The 18,201-nt window shown below is 46.6% G+C and overlaps 1 protein-coding gene across 1 annotated transcript in view; it reads left to right on the top strand.

The window, feature by feature from the left end:
• The window catches only part of COL9A3 (collagen type IX alpha 3 chain), a 97,675-nt gene that overhangs the window by 35,303 nt on the left and 44,171 nt on the right, over positions 1-18,201 (top strand). Inside the window, exons 12-20 of the mRNA XM_060232937.1 lie at positions 1,384-1,440; positions 3,375-3,428; positions 8,164-8,217; positions 10,773-10,826; positions 13,126-13,258; positions 13,735-13,788; positions 15,937-15,990; positions 16,213-16,266; positions 17,110-17,163. Coding sequence (XP_060088920.1) covers positions 1,384-1,440; positions 3,375-3,428; positions 8,164-8,217; positions 10,773-10,826; positions 13,126-13,258; positions 13,735-13,788; positions 15,937-15,990; positions 16,213-16,266; positions 17,110-17,163 — 568 coding nt within the window. The remainder of the gene's footprint in view (positions 1-1,383; positions 1,441-3,374; positions 3,429-8,163; positions 8,218-10,772; positions 10,827-13,125; positions 13,259-13,734; positions 13,789-15,936; positions 15,991-16,212; positions 16,267-17,109; positions 17,164-18,201) is intronic.

Below are 18,201 nucleotides of genomic sequence, written 5' to 3' on the forward strand. Positions count from 1 at the left end.
AGAGCTTACAAAAAAGAGCCTTGTAAACTTTTGGAGGATTGGCTGCATCAGGGGTGTGTGGCCTAATATGCAAAGGAGCTCCTCCTAGAATTCCACCCCTGCGTAGCCACCAATGTCCAAAGCAGCCATTTTCTCTGGGGGAACTGATCTCTGCTGGATGGAGATCAATTGTAATAGTGGGAGATCTCCAGCCACCACCGAAAGGTTCAGCACAAATACAAAGATAAGACCATGGTCTAATTACTAAAGACACTTGCTATTCTTATTTCATAAAGCATATTCGTGCAAAGTCAATCACAGTTCATACACATTAGTCCAAATGATTTTTCAGCGCAATCAATTCCAACGCTGTGGTACTCATCCAATAAAGAAGATTGGTTTAGGAGGTCCAATACAATGCTCCATTTTTGGCACCAATTATTGAAGAAGACTTTGCACAAGCACTTTCTGAGAATCTGATTCGGCTGTATATGGCCAGAATTCGGCTGTACGCGGCCAGAATCAACTGTTTTGCAGGGTTGTATTTAGTTTGGCTGAACAGAATTCACACCCCTAATCCGGAATGCATGTATAATTTGGTGGATTCCTTTATGGATGCATTGCCTCTATGCTGTTGAAACTTTTTATGGACTTTTATTATTGAAATTCTGATATATTTGTGTGCTTATTTAAGAGGACTGCTTTGTCTGTTACTTGCCCGTAAATGCTGTCGTACTTTATTAGCGCTTTGTGATCACAGTTTATTTGCATTGACTTTGACTGATTCAGTATAAGGCAGCATCACATGTCCGTGTGATCAAATTCAGGCAGCGCAGGGGGTGGAATAACTATGTACACTTCGGATATAATACAGAAAATCGAGAGACTCTTCACAGTAGTGGTCACTGGTGGCTTTACCATCTTTCCACTTTGCTAAGATTGCTCAAGTTTGATGTGAGAGCCAGTTTGGTGTAGTGATTAAGTGCACGGACTCTTATCTGGGAAAACCAGGTTTGATTCCTCACTCCTCCACTTGCAGCTGCTGGAATGGCCTTAGGTCAGCCATAGCTATCTCAGAGTTGTCCTTGAAAGGGCAGCTGCTGTAAGAGGTCTCTCAGCTCCACCTACCTCACAGGGTGCCTGTTGTGTGTGTGCGGGGGGGGGGGGGGGAAGGTAAAGGAGATTGACCGCTCTGAGATTCTGAGATTCAGAGTATAGGGCGGGATATAAATCCAACATCATCTTCTTCTCATGAGGTTCTCCTTTCTGCAGTTAATGTTTGGTGGGTCATTTACATGACGGCCTTCTTTCTTCCTCAGAAGGGATAATAGGGAAGACAGAACCTCTTGTGGGTTCTTTTGTGATAGTTAAATATGACTTCTTCTCTCTTGTTTTATGCTTTAGTGTCCGGCCCTCTGTCCTCCTGGCCCTCCAGGGCCACCAGGAGTACCAGGATTCAAGGTAAAGAGACATTTGGGTACAATATTTATGTATTTATATCATTTATAGTCTGCCTTTCTCCCTTGGGCTCGAGGTGGATTGTAAGGAGTGAGCCGATACAATCAACAAGATGTGACGTTTGCCTTTACCTGGATAGCCCAGGCACGCCTAATCTGGTCAGATCTCGGGCGCTAAGCCGGGTCAACTCTGGCGAGTAATTGAATGAGAGACCTCCTTGGAATACCAGCGGTTGGGAGGGGGGGCAGGCTTTATTCAGCCACGTCTCTGAATATCTTCCATGCCCCCAGTAGGGGTCAGTCACCAGAGGTCACCATGACTTCCAGGTGCACACACACAAACTCACATGCACATAAAAATTACAAAAAAAAAAAACAAGACAGGGCATTCAATAAACAATGAAATAAGACTGGGGTCATAGAACCAACCAGAAGTCTGAAAACAGAACTGCAGCAAAGCATAAGTCTTAATGCAACACATGAAACGATGCAAAATTCCACAGTAGGATCCTTCTTTCAGCAAGCTGTACATTGTAGTACAGACCCTAACAGGGATGCCAGACCCCCCCAGTTGGGGAAGTGGGTCTCCCTCTGCCAGGCTGCACCTCTCTGCTACCAGCCAGCTGGCTGGTGGTGGTGGGGAATTACATGCCTACATGATCCAGAACTGATGTTGGCACAATGAGGATGTCAGGGGTGACATTCAGTTTTTTGGGGCAAAAACTCTTTGGTAAAAGCCCATGTGGTCTGACTTTCCCACTAGCTTTATGCCACTCTCATGCTCCTCTTCTCCGCAGGGGTTCCGTCGGATTTCACACTATCTGCCCCGGAGCTGCAGCTAGCTTCACCTTTTTCGCGCAGCAAACAGAAACTGATTTTTAAAGGATCTTGTTTGCTGTGTGAAAGAGGTGGAGCGAGTTGCAGTCCCGGGGCAGATCGCGTGAAATCCGACGGAAACCCCGCGGAGAAGAGGAGAGTGAGAGCGGCATAAGGGTAGTGGGAAATCAGTCTTTGTCTAAAGTAGCTTCCAATGGCATGGTGTTTTGATTCTGCCCTTAGCATTTGCTCTGACTTCTGGAGAACTTTTATTTCAAAAAAATAAATAAATGATGGGGAACTTTTAAAACACTTCGAAACGGCATCACCACCACCAAAATTTGAGTTCGTACAGGGAAGAATGAAATTTTTCAATTAATAAGCTGAACTGACAGTCTTTTGTTTCAATCTTACTAAAGAGAGCCAGTTTGGTGTAGTGGTTAAGTGCGTGGACTCTTATCTGGGAGAACCGGGTTTGATTCCACACTCCTCCACATGCACCTGCTAGAATGGCCTTGAGTTAGCCATAGCTCTGGCAGAGGTTGTCCTTGAAAGGACAGCTGCTGTGAGAGCCCTCTCCAGCCCCACCCACCTCACAGGGTGTTTGTTGTGGGGGAGGAAGGTAAAGGAGATTGTGAGCCGCTCTGAGACTCTTTGGAGTGGAGGGTGGGATATAAATCCAATATCTTCATCTACCTCACAGGGTGTCTGTTGTGGGGGAGGAAGGGAAAGGAGATTGTGAGCCTTTCTGAGACTCTGTCCTTGAAAGGGCAGCTGCTGGGAGAGCCCTCTCCAGCCCCACCCACCTCACAGGGTGTCTGTTGTTGGGGAGGAAGGGAAAGGAGATTGTGAGCCGCTCTCTGTCCTTGAAAGGGCAGCTGCTGTGAGAGCCCTCTCCAGCCCCACCCACCTCACAGGGTGTCTGTTGTGGGGGGAGAAGATATAGGAGATTGTAAGCCGCTCTGAGACTGGTTCAGAGAGAAGGGCGGGGTATAAATCTGCAATTCTTCTTCTTCTTCTAAAAGTGTTCTAAAACCCTCACTAGCCCTAGCCCTCGCTTTTCGTCAAATGATCCACATGGTCACGTGAATGTGATTCTAATTATTGTGGCTTTATTCTTAGGGCCATACTGGTTACAAAGGTGAGCCTGGAGAAACAGGCAAAGATGGAGAGAAGGTAAGGCTTTAAACCATCAGTTTTGTTTCTGGTGAATAATTCGAAAAAAATTGTGTTTGAAAAAGAACAGAAGCTGGAACATATTTATTTAAAATGTGTATCTTCTGCCTAACAATCTAGTGGGGTCTCGAGGCAGGTTACCATCTGCTATAATAAAACTAAATAAGTGCATCAGAACATTAAATTAATAAGACAGCAGAAGCGCAAACTGTTGTGGAACTCCAGAAGATCTGCTTAGGTTCTACCAGAGGGAGGTCTAGGTCAGTAAAATCTCTTTCACCTGGTGCCAAATAATCAAGGGCAGGTGCTTGGCTAGTAGGTAATTCCATAAACTGAGAATATCAGCCAACAGCCACTTCTGAAAGGAGAGAATTTGGTTGCCTGGCCAATATGGACACCTTGAGCCGTTTCTGAGCTGTTGCCATTTGAGAATTGATACAGAGACTTTGTGTCCACTTGTGAATGTACTGTATGAGACTTCCGTTACAATATTTGGAGGAGGAAGAACTTGAAGTTGCCTTCCAATTGGAGTGGTCTTGAATTCACTGAAGTTGTCTTCATTGAAGAAAAGATTGTAGAGTATACCTTTGCTGGAAGAAACCTCGAGGCAGGATAGCAAGTCGACCTCCTGTACATTGGAACTCTACACTACATTGGAAACTAGGCTTGCCAATCCCCAGGTTCCAGCAGGGGTTCTTCCACTTTCCCAGGCTCCTTCCCGCCCCCAGTCAGCTGGCCGGCGGAGGGAAGCCCCGCCCCCAAAGCCACCATGTGACTTTCCCCCTCTGGAGGCATCAGTCTCCGATTGGAAAAGCTTCCTCTTGGGATGGTGTGTCTGAAGAAGTTGGCAGCAACTCGTGAGTAGAGAGGCCAATCCCTCGCTTCAAAGTCGCCAGATATGGGGTGGTGGTGGTAGGGAAATGTCTGCTGAGCACTTCATTATTCCCTATTTGGAGATCGATTCTCATAGGGTATAATGGGGAATTGATCTGGAGGTTTCGGGGGCTCTCGGGGAGCTGTTTTTTGAGGTAGAGGCACCAAATTTTCAGTATAGTATCTAGTGCCTCTCCCCAAAGTACCCCCCAAGTTTCAAAACTATTGGACCAGGGGGTCCAATTCTTCCTATGGAAGAAAGGCATTTAAAAAGGTGTGCTGTCCCTTTAGATGTGATGGCCAGAACTCCCTTGGAGTTCAATTATGCTTGCCACACCCTTGTTCCTGGCTCCGCCCCCAAAGTCCCCAGATATTTCTTGAATTGGACTTGGCAACCCTATTGGAAACTCCCTTGTGGGACTTTATCTAACACTGAGAGTGTTCTTATGAACTATGTTTTGCCTGTCAATGTTGTAAATTGTAGTACATTACACTTAAGTAATTTTTGGTCACTGTAACCTGTTTGGGTAGTTTATTGCTGCACAGTCTTGAGTGACTTCTGCTTGTATTCCAATATGTCCACCCAGCAGGAGTGGGGTGGGGTGGTGGTGGCTGTCAGCAATATCATGATGTCACTTCTTGAAAAAAGGAAGTGACATCACACCTTTCTAGGAATCACTGGTTTTCCCCAGAAGTAATGCCAGTCCTCTCTGGGAATTGCCAAAAATGTGATGGTTTCACCATAGAGTTTCCAGTGATTCCTAGCAAAGCATGATGCCATGTCCAGGTTTATATGGGAAGTGATGTCTTGCAATCAAAAATGGTTTTTATTTTCACCCAGGGGACACTGCAGTGGTGGGTATATGGCACCCTTAGTAGGGGAGGGCACTGAAGATGTTTTTAACTGATTTGTGTAGGACCAGGCAGACTTTCAGAATCAACAGCATTATGAGTAGGAGTACCAGGCCTCCCGTTGATTGCACAACCTGGAATTAACAATGGGTATCTCTAGGAATTGCTGGAACTCTATGGTTTTATGGTAAACCCATAGAGTTTCTGGCAATTCCTAGAGCTGCCCATTGTAACCATACTTATGAGGAACGCCATCTGCCTGTGAGAATTTCAGCCTTGGATAATAGTCAGTAGTTATTTTTAGGAACAAGACAGAATAAAGAATGTGGCAGATGTCTGGCTTGAAAGGGAATTTGATGACTTTCTTTCCACACAACTCAGATAATGCAACCAGTACTGTCTGTCACTACTGCTATGATCCTCCTTGTCTCCTTGGAGGCAACCTTAAGGAAATGCCTCAGCTCCTATACCCTGTTGTTGGCCCTCCAGAGGAACTGATTGGCCACTGTGTGAGGCAGGATGCTAGACTAGATGGACCACTGGTCTGATCCAGTAAAGCTCTTCTTATGTTCTTACGAGAAAGCAGTAATTTTAGAGTATCAAATCTATGGATGCTCAGATGTGTCTAAGGACTTGTATAATAACACTAATGTTGTGCACACCTCAGCAGCTATTTTATATACGTAACTCACCAACTCTCAAATAAGGGCTGAATTGTGGGAGAGAAAATGAGAGTAATATTATATTCAACAGATCCTTACTATAGTTGCTTTTATTGCCTTTGTGCTAATACTACTGCTAGTTTCATAGCTTTTATTTTTTTTTGTTTGTGTGATGGTTGAATTTTCTCTTCAGACACACCTTGAGAATGAGACAATATGAAAAAAAACTCCTAAATTTAACAATAAAATTATATGACAAATATCAAGGCCCCTCTCCAGATGTACAAATAGAACCCTTCCTCAGACTGTCACCCAACAGCAGTGGATGTAGAAAGAACAGGCGACGTTTTGGAAAATATTTTTGGATAAAGAAAGAGAGAGGCCTTGCAGGATAGAATAAGCTATTAGCTTGAGATACGGGGGAGATACCCAGTCCAAATCCCTTCTCAGACTTGAAATAGCATAAGAACATAAGAGAAGCCCTGCTGGATCAGGCCAGTGGCCCATCCAGTCCAACACTCTGTGTCACATAAGAACATAAGAGAAGCCATGTTGGATCAGGCCAACGGCCCATCCAGTCCAACACTCTGTGTCACATAAGAACATAAGAGAAGCCCTGTTGGATCAGGCCAATGGCCCATCCAGTCCAACACTCTGTGTCACATAAGAACATAAGAGAAGCCATGTTGGATCAGGCCAACGGCCCATCCAGTCCAACACTCTGTGTCACACAGTGGCCAAAAACCAGGTGCCATCAGGACGTCCATCAGTAGGGCCAGAATTCCAGAAGCCCTCCCACTGTTGCCCCCCACCAAGCACCAAGAATACAGCGCATCACTGCCCCAGACTAGGGTTGCCAAGTGCAATTCAAGAAATATCTGGGGACTTTGGAGGTGGAGCCAGGAGACTTTGGGGGTGGAGCCAGGAGACATTAGGGTTGGAGCCAAGATCAAGGCTGTGACAAGCATAATTGAACTCCAAAGGTAGTTCTGGCCCTCACATTTAAAGGGACGGCACACCTTTTCAATGCCTTCCTTCCATAGGAAATAATGAAGGATAGGGGCATCTTCTTTTGGGGCTCATAGAATTGGACCCCCTGGTCCAATCTTTTTGAAACTTGGGGGGTATTTTGGGGAGAGGCACTAGATGCTATACTGAAAATTTGGTGCCTCTACCCCAAAAAACAGCTCCCCCAGAGCCCCAGATACCCGCAGATCAATTCTCCATGATTTTCTATGGGAATAAATCTCCATAGGGAATAATAGAGTTCCCAGCAGACATTTCCCTCCCCTCCCCCCGCTTTCTGACGACCCTGAAGTGGGGGGAGGGCCTCCAAACCGGGGGATCCCCTGCCCCCACCTGGGGATTGGCAACCCTACCCCAGACAGAGTGCCCCATCTTGTGGCCTACAAATGGCCACTAATGGACCTCTGCTCCATATGTTCATCCCCTCCCCTTTTCAAGCTTTCTGTGCTTGGAGCATGAAGCAGCTTTATATGTTTATGGAAGAAATTGTGTCTGAGGGGTGGTGCACCTGCTTTGCCTACAAAAAGTCCTGAGTTCAGATCCAGACATATCTGGTGAAGGGACCTCGAGCAGTCTAGCCTGAATCAAGAGGCCATTGTCTGTCATAGTAGATCATTCCAGGCTTGATGGAGACCTAGAAGAACTAGGATTGCAAAACCCCAGGTGGGGGCAGGGGATCCCTGGTTTGGAGGGTCATCAGAAAGCGGGGGGGAGGGAGGAAAATATCTGCTGGGCACTCCATCATTCCCTATGGATACCGATACCCACAGCGTATAATGGAGAATTGGTCTGTGGGCATCTGGGGCTCGTGGGGGGGCTGTTTTTTGAGACAGAGGCGCCATATTTTCAGCACAGCATCCAGTGCCTCTCCCCAAAATACCCTCCAAGTTTCAAAAAGATTGGACCAGGGGGTTCAATTCTTTGGGCTCCAAAAGAAAGGGCCCCTATTCTTTATTATTTCTGATGGAGGGAAGGCATTGAAAAGGTGTGCGGTCCCTTTAAATGTGATGCCCAGAACTCCCTTTGGAGTTCAATTATGCTTGTCACAATCTTGCTCTTGGCTCCACCCCCCCAACATCTCCTGGCTCCACCCCCAAAGTCCCCGGATATTTCTTGTATTGGACTTGGCAACCCTAAGAACTCAGCTGCATGTGGTTGTCTGATCCGTAGATGGCATTGGACAAGGCAATGCCATGCACCTAAGCTCTTACCTCTTGCATTGGTTGGGATGATGAAATTAGAGGAAAACTGGGAAGCGTTTTGAAGACACGGGGCTTGCCAATGCACCTTGTCTCATGTGTTGTGTTATTCTTTGCTCTCAGGGACCACCAGGACCGCCAGGCCCTGCGGGACCTCCAGGAAGTGTTGGCTTGCAGGTAAAACCGATGTCCTACATCTTAGGATTTCCCTGGGCCTTTTCTTAGAATTCACCAGCTGGAAATGCTTGTGTCCAAACAACCTTCTGGCCCCCTTGCCGCCTGTGGTTTCTTATCAGCAGTTTCCACCAGGGCTGCCAACGGCACGAACCATTTGCCGACAGCATAGCGGTGAACTGGAAACAGACTGGCTGCGGATGCCTTGTTTGAAAGGGCCTGGCTGCCCAAGGCCTTTCCATGATGCAGTGTTCAGCCTCAGCTGTCAGCAACTGCACAATTAACCTTTTTTGATGGCTAGAATGTCCGCTCACTGAAAGTGTGATGGGATTAAGCCTTGTCTGTGAGTGGCTTAGTTACGCCCTGTCCCTCCATGCCCATGCAGTCATCTAAATTCAAGTCCAGCAGCACCTTAGAGACCAACAGGGCTTTTTTGAAAGCAGGAACGCACAGGAACGCAGTTCCAGCTGGCTTGGTCAGGGCTCCAGCTCAAAAAAAAGGACTCTGGCAGAGGGAAGACACTAGGCACCCACGTGCTCCCAGACTGCACGTTCCATCTTCTCTGTCGCCTCCATCCTCCAATTGCTTGCCCCAGACGCCACCGGAGGTGGGGCGCCAAATTGGGTATGGAGTCCATTCTATTCTATGGGCCCATAAGGTAGAATGGGCCCATACGGGGGTGCTATTTTTTAATTTCCACCCCCCTTTCAAAAAACATGTAGATCCGGTCCTGCCTCCAATGGTCTTGCGCAGGGCTCTTTTTCCAGCAGGAGCTCCTCTGCATGTTAGGCCACACACCCCTGATGCAGCCAATCCTCCTGGAGCTTACAGTAGGCCCTGTACTAAGAGCCCTCTAAGCTCTTGGAGGATTGGCTACATCAGGGGGGCTTGGCCTAATATGCAGAGGAACTCCTGCTAGAAGAAGAGCCCTGGGCTTGCGAAGTGAGCGAGAGATATGGCGCCACCCATGAGTGCCCCTTCCCAGGATACGTTGGGCCTGCCACTGCCCACTCCACTGCACGTGGCTCTCTCTCTCTGGCCGTGTTGGTGGGGGGGCAAAACAAGATCTCTCATTGGGCTGTGAGAACACACATCCTTGAAATGCAGCTGATGGCACTGTACTGTTCTGTGTTAATATGCGGAAAGTAACCTACTGAACAGGTGATGCCATTTCTGGTGATGTCATGGGGGTGTGGCCTAATATGCAAAGGAGCTCCTGCTGGGCTTTTTCTGCCAAGAAAGCTCCGGAGACCAACAAGATTTTTGGGTTATGAGCTTTCGAGAGCCAACGTGGCCTTCGTCAGATACAAGCAGGAATGGAGGCCCTTGCGTCTTTATATCTCAGGGGGCCGAAGGGGCATTGCAGAGAAAGGAGTCGGGATGCAGAGGTGGCATGGAAACTGCTTCATTAGAGCAAGTGAGAAATGCTAGGGGGTGACTGCTTAAAGAAAGACCAAAGGTATATTCACTTTATAAATGAAACAAGGGCCCAGTAGCTGGATAAATATGAGGTTTTAATCACATGTTCTAATGGACATGCACTGAATGTGATGTGAGAATTGCTTGATGTGCATGTAAAGGAAAATAAAGTGTACTCTGATTATACATATATTCAGTGTGAATGAGGCCTTGGAACAGGTCTGCCAACCCCTCAGGTAGGGCGAAATTACACCAAATGCATCCACCTCAGCAACCAGGGTGCCTTCTCTGGAGCCCTTTCGGTCCGGCCTTTTGTAGCATCGAGACAAAATCTACTTCTTGGCCTTCTACATGTTACTCTTTACCCTTTCCCCTCTGCACTTAAACTCAAGATTTCCTCTGTCCCACCACTCTGCATACATTATAGCTGCCAATGGTTTTGTATCCAGCCTTTTCATACACTGCTTAAAATCTCATTTTCCAGAAGCCTGCCTGTTAAATGCCTGTGGCCTGTTAATTTTTCCTTCAAGGCACCCCTAATTTTTTAGCGTGCTTAAGTCATAAAAGAGAATGTTCTGGAAGTCTGATGTACCTGGAAGGTAATAGTGCAATCCTAAACAAAGTTACACCCTTCTAAGCCCATGGATAGGGTTGCCAGGCCCCCGTGGCAGCAGGGGAATCCCCACTTTCATAGACTTTTGCCCACTACTGGCTAGCTAGCCGGGGGGGGGGGAATCTCACCCCAAATTGACTTTTTTGGACTTACATCCAGTTTTAGGCTTACTTCCAGTTAGGGGCGATGCTCTGGTTTTGGGGCAAAACTTTATAGTTTGAAGCTAAATTTACCATAGAGTTTTGTCCAAAAACCAGTGTCACCCAAACTGGAAGTAGGCCTGAAACCAGAAGGAGGTCCAAAAATGCCCAATATCAGTTCCAGTTTCCCGGAAGGGCGTCAGGAGACCCCCTGCTGGCCAGGTAAGTCTATCTGGCAACCCTACCTATTGACTTTGCTACAAATCCTCTAATTTAGTTGTAGTTCAGTATGGTGTAGGGGTTAGGGTATCAGATAAGACCTGAGTTCCCACTCAGCTGTGATACTCAACTGAAAGACCTTGTTCTCAATTGTCTTTCTTCCTCAGGGGCCAAGAGGATTACGAGGGCTTATTGGACCAGTCGGTCCGGTTGGTGACAGAGTAAGTCTGGCTCTTTTTCCTCTGTTTTTTCCCCTCAGATCCATGTACTTATTGCCCAAACAATGGTTTTCTGTTCAAGAATTCTGGTGACTCTGCAGTAGGTTGGTGTATTGTAGTGGTTAAGAGAGGGAGGTGGGAAAAGGTTAAATCCAGATCTCTTGCCAGGCCACCAGTTCGCAAGCCACTACCTATGTTTGAGTTTGCAAGTTCATCCTTAAAGATTTAACTTATTAATGTTGGCATGGTAATGTTTGCTATTGAGGTTAGGACCAATGCACTCTTACACATATAGCTAGAAAGAAGGTGACATTATTATCAAAGATTTCAGGTTTTCACGGCTGGTAACATCATTAGGATTTCTGGAATCTTTCGGGATCAAGTGCCGTGTTCTACTGGAGAAAGTTTTCCTACCAGACGTTTCGTTCTCAGCTGCGGAGAACATCCTCAGTGGCATTGCAGCCGGAGCAGGCGCTCAGATCTTCTTGGCTGCTGTGCATTGAGTGATGCACAGCAGCCAAGAAGGTCTGAGCGCCTGCTCCGGCTGCAGCGCCACTGAGGATGTTCTCCGCAGCTGAGAACGAAACGTCTGGTAGGAAAACTTTCTCCAGTAGAACACGGCACTTGATCCCGAAAGATTCTACAAACCCTAATGGTGATATTATTCCTAATGAAGAGCAGGGGTGGAATTCTAGCAGGAGTTCCTTTGCATATTAGGCCACACACCCCTGATGTAGCCAATTCTTAAAGAGCCTTGTCAGCTCTTGGAGGATTGGCTACATCAGGGGTGTGTGGCCTAATATGCAAAGGAGCACTGGTTAGAATTCCACCCCTGACAAATAGAATTTTACAATGTCTATTGGCAGTTCATGTTTTATTGAGGTGCTATGTGTGTTTGGTAGGGCTGCCAAACCCCCGGTCCGGATGGGAAATCTCCCGCCCGGGAGGTTCTCAATCCGCTGGCCCACATTGGGCCGGCAAGGGGAACCTCCCCCTGCATCGCTGGCGCAATGATGTCACCCGGATGTGATGTCATCAAAATGGTGGTACAATAGGTACCATAGAGTTTTAACCTCCCAAATGGCTGGAGCATCTGGGAAAATCATAGTTTTTTCCCGGAAACGCCTAGAGCAGCCCCGCACAGGTGCCACCATTTTGATGACATCACATCCGGGTGAAGTCATTTCATCATGCACGCATCGCGCACGCGAATGTCCCCCGCCGGGGGATGAAGAGAACTTGGCAACCCTAGTGTTTGGGCACCTATGCAGGAAGTAGGGAAGCTGTTAAGAAATTTAGAACTAGTTAGACAGGATGTTTGCTATTTTTCTCCAAATGTAACCCTTTTTCTCCTTTATATAGTTTTTTTTTTTTCTTAAACTAATACACACGTGTGGGGCTGCCTTCGTTATGCTGCTAAATATTCCAACAATCTTGAACCTGTAATTCTTTAACAAAGCAAAATAGAACACTCGTTGGCACCTTAAAGACCAACTCAATTTAATCCAGCAAGAGCTTTTGTGAGAAAGAGCTCGCTTCTTTGGACATAATGGGAAGATAGAAGGCATCTCATTTTCACAGAAAATTACAGAATGAAGGGGGGAATGAGAGAGGAGTTGAACAGAGAGAGGCCTAGCTTAGTAAACGAATTAGACTCTCTTTTGGGGAACTTGAACCACCTGGATAGTTTGAAGAATGATGGGAAAGGTCAGAGGTCCTGGGCTTCCAAATGCAGTGAAGATAAATAAAAATGTAATAAAATAGGGTAAATAAATTAAGGGAGAGAAAAATTGAAACATGAGAAAATTGACCAACGTCAGTAAGGGATTGTGATATGAAATAACATTATTTCGCGGGAAGGGCGGGCTAAAAATTGAATAAATCCAATCAAATTAAGAACAATTATTTAAAAGATAGCTCTAACAAAACACTCACAGACTGCAGCTGTCCTTAGTATCTCCCATTTTAAAAAGACCAGTTAGCAGCAGTGTTCCCTCTAAGCTGAGTTAGCGTGAGCTACCTCACAGATTTTCAGCCTTCAGCTCACACATTTTTGTACTAGCTGAGGACAAATGGTCCCAGAGCACAATACTTTATGCAGTAGCTCACAACTTTAATGCCAGTAGCTCACAACTTTAATACCAGTAGCTCACAAAGTAGAATTTTTGCTCACAAGACTCTGCATCTTGGAGGGAACATTGGTTAGCAGGTCATGAGACCTTGGAGAGCTGCTGCCAGTCCGAGTAGACAATACTGATCTAGATTGACTAAGGATCTGATTTGTGCGACTTCATTATATTAGCATTTTAGGGGACAAAAGATATGTCTTTAAAAATGCAAATAACAAAACAGGAATTCGGAGAGGGACAACAAGTGAAGGGTTAAATGCAGCTTCCCTTCCCCGCATGGTCCTGAGGCGAATTGAGGCAGCACAAGTCTGTCCTTTGCATCTTATGGGCAGAAGGAAATGAGATATGTGATCTAATCAGTTTGAGCAGTAAAGCCAGCCGACTTTTCAGGAATACTCTATGAATTACCAGGATGTGTCAAACACTTTGATCAATTTCGCACTCACCTTACACCGCTCTCACGTCATCTTCTCAGCGCGGCTTTCTTCCGATTTCCCACTACCTGCCCCGGGGCTACAGTAAGGATCGTCGTTTTCGTGCAGCAAACAGAAACCGCTAAAACCCAGTTTCTGTTTGCTGTGTGAAAACGCCGATCCTTGCTGCAGCCCGGAGGCAGATAGTGGGAAATCGGGGGGGAAACTGCGCTGAGAAGACGAACGTGAGAGCAGCGTTAGGTGAGTGCGAAATCGGTCTTCCTTTCTCACATTTTTATGCCTTCTAACAGCAATTCCCTTAAAGACGATTTCACCTTCTAAACCAGGCATTTATGACCTCATTTTCAGGGAACCCTAGGTTTTCGAGGGCCGCCAGGACTTCCAGGACCTCCAGGAAAAGCGGTATGATGCTCTTCTTACATTGCTAGATTTTCTCGTGAGTGTCCAAAGGTGATCTCAGGTAGCACCAGAAAGGACATCTGTCCATCATCTTGGATAGCCAGCTGGAAGCAAAGCAGACCCTTCTGGGCTAGAACGACCGGTGCTTAGCATCCCTGGAAGACAGCTATGTAAACGTGACTCATTCGTTTCAGGAAATTCAGTTATCTCTTTCTGCTCTGTTGGTTTTCTTTCTCTTTCCCAACCCTACTGTTACACTTTTTTTACTAGCAAAATGACTACAAATAAGAGAACAACGCTATCCGTGTACATTCAGGCTTTCTGTCTAGCTACGATCACGCTTTAAGATTGCGGCTTAATTAAGTACAAATTCTTGTTGAATTTTCATTATCAAATCAGCCACAGAAACAGGAGGAAAGTAGATATCCCTTCACGGTGCTTGAGCCCAAGAGCCCCCTGTCCAACTTTAATTGCCATTTGTATTATCTATTGACAGGGCGCTTTTTTTTTTGTAGCAAAAACTCCTTTGCATGTTAGGCCACACACACCCCTGATGTAGCCAATCCTCCAGGAGCTTACAGGGCTCTTAGTATAGGGCCTACCATAAGTTCCAGGAGGATTGGCTGCATCAGGAGGGTGTGGCCTAATATGCAAATGAGTTTCTGTTACAAAAAAAAGCCCTGCGTATTGATTCCCGTGAGCTGCTTAGGAAACTAGTTTTTGCCTAAAAAGAAAGATAGGAAAGGAAAGGTTCCCTGTGCAAGCACCAGTCGTTTCCGACTCTGGGGTGACGTTGCTTTCACAACATTTTCACGGCAGACTTTTTACAGGATGGTTTGCCATTGCCTTCCCCAGTCTTTTACAATTTCCCCCCAGCAAGCTGGGGACTCATTTTACCGACCTTGGAAGGATGCAAGGCTGAGCCAACCTTGGGCCGGCTACCTGAATCCAGCTTCCGCCGGAATCGAACTCAGGTGGTGAGCAGAGAGTTCAGACCACAGTACTGCAGTACTGCTGCTTTACCACTCTGCACCACGGGGCCGCTTTAAAGCTCATCTGTTTGGAATTCTATTTGCTCATTTACAGTCGCTTACAGAAAACTAGGGGTGGTCATAATTTTCTTAGTGGATGTAGTCATACAACTGACCTATGGATAGCCGGTTTTAGAGAATGTGCTTCAGATTTTGTTTGAAATAATTCAATAACCTGTTTAACTTAAGCAGGATAACAATGTTTGGGTTCCCTCCCCCTTTGAGCAGTGGACTCAGACCACAAAGTCCTGAAAGCTCCCTAAGTTAGGATTTCCAAGCTCTTGGAGATCTCCTGGAATTACGGCGGATCAGTTCTCCAGGAGAAAAGGCAGCTTCTCCCCTCAAGCCCCGCCTTCCCCAAACTCCACCCCCTATCACTGGGAATTTCCCAAGTCAGGGTTGTCAACCCGACTCTGAGTTTTAAACAGGAAGGAGGTGCATACCAAACCTGAGGCTTGCCCCCAGTCTCACTCCCATAACAATTTCATGCACTTATTTACTTTGTAGTCCCCCATTCTTGCTCAATCTCCGCAAGCTATGGTTTATCGTCAAGTTTTAATTAGGGTTGTTAGGTCCCTCCTGGCAACCGGCGGGAGAGGGGGGGCTTACCGGGAACAGCAGGGAGGCCCATCTGACAGCGACATGTCACCACAAGGTGGCGCTCTTGCATTTGAGCAAAAACTCTATGGTAAATTTGACTCCTACCATAGTTTTTTGCCCAAATACCAGAGTGTTGCCCTGATGCCCCAGTTGTGATGACATCACTTCCTCAGCATGTGTTGCTGCACATTGGATGGATCTCCCTCTTTGGTAAGTCCCCCCCACACACACACTGGCTAGATTATCAGCAGCAGGGAGGTGGGACCTGTCACCAGGGTCCCCCACACCTCCACTGGGGGGGACGGGGAAGAGGTGTCTGGCAGCCCTCGTTTAAATTGTGGCTTTGTACAGTACATGTGTGTTTGCAAACACAGATTTGTGCCTATTTGTTGTTCCATTTTTTACTTCTTGAACTGCATATGTAAAACAGATTAGGTATGTGTCTAAATAAATATTGATGTGTGAACTGGCCTTTAGTCAGGAAGGAGCTATTCTTAGGCTTCTGGTTTTATCCTTTCAGGGACCCCGTGGAGACAGAGGGCCCCAGGGTTTCAGAGGACCCAAAGGCGACACGGTAAGTACGGTGAAAGCCCCAGTTACCAAAATGCTCAACAGAGAGTGCCCAGAACATTGCACTTCCATATTTACAGTTCTAAAGGTTTCCTGACGCCACCAAAAAGAAGGAATCGCAACGATGATGCTTCTCGCCCTTCCGCATTCAGCAGGAGCCTGTCTCCTTTTTGTTTCTTGGAGAGTATTCTGTTGGCCATTAATAATTTCTTGTATGTACTTCCAGGGTGCCTCTGGGCCAAGAGGGACACCGGGGACTGCTGGGCCCTTAGGGGAACCGGTAAGTCTTTCTTCTCTAAAAATGACAGCTAAACTGGTATCCTGGACAGCTTAAGGTGCTACTTACTGGGTTCAGATCTTGCTCTCCTACTGCTGACCAACACAGCTACCCACCTGAAACCGTAATTTTACATAACTTACATTACACAGGCCTACTCAGAAGCTGAGGCCATCATTTGAAGTCCCTCTTTTTGTGTTGTCTCCTCCACCGCCACTAAGGCCTGCTAAAGATCCATGAGAGCAAGGGTAGAATTCTAGCAGGAGCTCCTTTGCATATTAAGCCACACCTCCATGATGTAGCCAATCCTCCAAGAGCTTACAAGGGCTCTTTTTCATAAGCTCTTGGAGGATTGGCTACATCGGGGGGGGGGTGTGGCTTAATATGGAAAGAAGCTCCTGCTAGAATTCCACCCCTGCATGAGAAAGAGAAAGAACCGTGGATTTAGGCTGCCTTTCCAAGGGAGATCTAGCTAATAAGCATCTTCTTTATCAGTGTTCCACCAACAGTTTGTAGCTAGTTTTGGTTCTTATGTCTTGGGTAGCTGAACGTCCTTATATCTGATCCGGTATCCAGGGGTTTATGCGAGTGTGTGTCTTTCGACTAGGCTGATTTGTCTTTTACCCCTTGCTGTTCTCTTGGGGTTTAAAGTATTGTGCTGGATTATTTCAATGCACGCTCGCAGGCCCTTCTGCAGTGTTTTTACGGGAGAGCAGGGTGGGGTTGGCATGTTTTAATAAATAGCTACCCCTTCTTGCTTTCTGTGATGCATCGATAAGCACTTCTGTCCACTTTTTGTCTGTCTTTCCTTCCACTGCTTTAATAGAATGCCTTGTATTGTTTCAGGGCATGCCTGGAAAAGATGGGAGAGATGGAACGCCCGGACTCGATGGTGAGAAGGTTTGTAGTCCTATTTAAAAACCCAGTTTAAAAAGAGGCATTTAAAGTGTTAAGGATTGGACTGCTGAATCGATCCAAAAATCCATCTATCTCCAACACAGATCCTTCTCATGGGGAAGTTTAAAATTACTTGCTTATGATCAGGGTCGGGACGAATGCTGAAAAAGTAAAGTTGGGAGATTACAAGTATTCATCACACTATAGCAGGGGTGGCCAACGGTAGCTCTCCAGATGTTTTTTGCCTACAACTCCCATCAGCCCCAGCCAGCATGGCCAATGGCTGGGGCTGACGGGAGTTGTAGGCAAAAAAAAAAAACTGGAGAGCTACCATTGGCCACCCCTGCACTATAGACATCAATTCCCCTGGAGGAAAGGCAGGGGGGTTAGATTCTATGGTATACCATAGAGTCTTTGAAGAAATGGATGTTGAAGAGTGACATCACATTCCTTCTGAACTTCCTCTCCTCCCCAGGCTCCACCCCCCCCAAAAACCCACAGACAGTAACCCTATGAACAAGGAAGGAAGGAAGATGGTGGAGAGAGAGAGAGGTGGAAAGAAAGCAACTTTAACTTTAAATGCATTCTCCAAGCCACTGCAGAAGTAATGCCTTTTTCAGGCCAGCTGAGGGGCCAGTGGGAGCTTCGAGAGCCACACAGTATGTGTGAAAGAGCCACATGAGGCTCCCGAGCCACAGTTTGGCTACCCCTGGATTAGACAATTGAATTATCTTACAGTTTGTTGTGATTATGTTGCAGTGAGGCTTGCCTTTTCGCAGCTTAGCTGTATGAATCCTGATCCACATATCATGCTCACCCTCTGTCTTTAAACACCTCTGGTTGCTTTGTAGTGTTGCCAACTGATCTCCATGAGACAGGGATTGGTTCACCTGGAGAAAATGGTGGCTTTGGAAGGTGGACACTATGGGTATATACGCAGTTGAGGTCCCTCCCCTCCCCCAAACACCACCCTCCTTAGTCTCCACTCCCGAATCTCCAAGCATTTTCCAGTCCAGAGCTAGCAGATAGACTTTATTCAAC

This window comes from Heteronotia binoei, chromosome 2 (assembly GCF_032191835.1).
Source record: "Heteronotia binoei isolate CCM8104 ecotype False Entrance Well chromosome 2, APGP_CSIRO_Hbin_v1, whole genome shotgun sequence".
In the NCBI taxonomy this organism is placed as follows: Eukaryota; Metazoa; Chordata; class Lepidosauria; order Squamata; family Gekkonidae; genus Heteronotia; species Heteronotia binoei.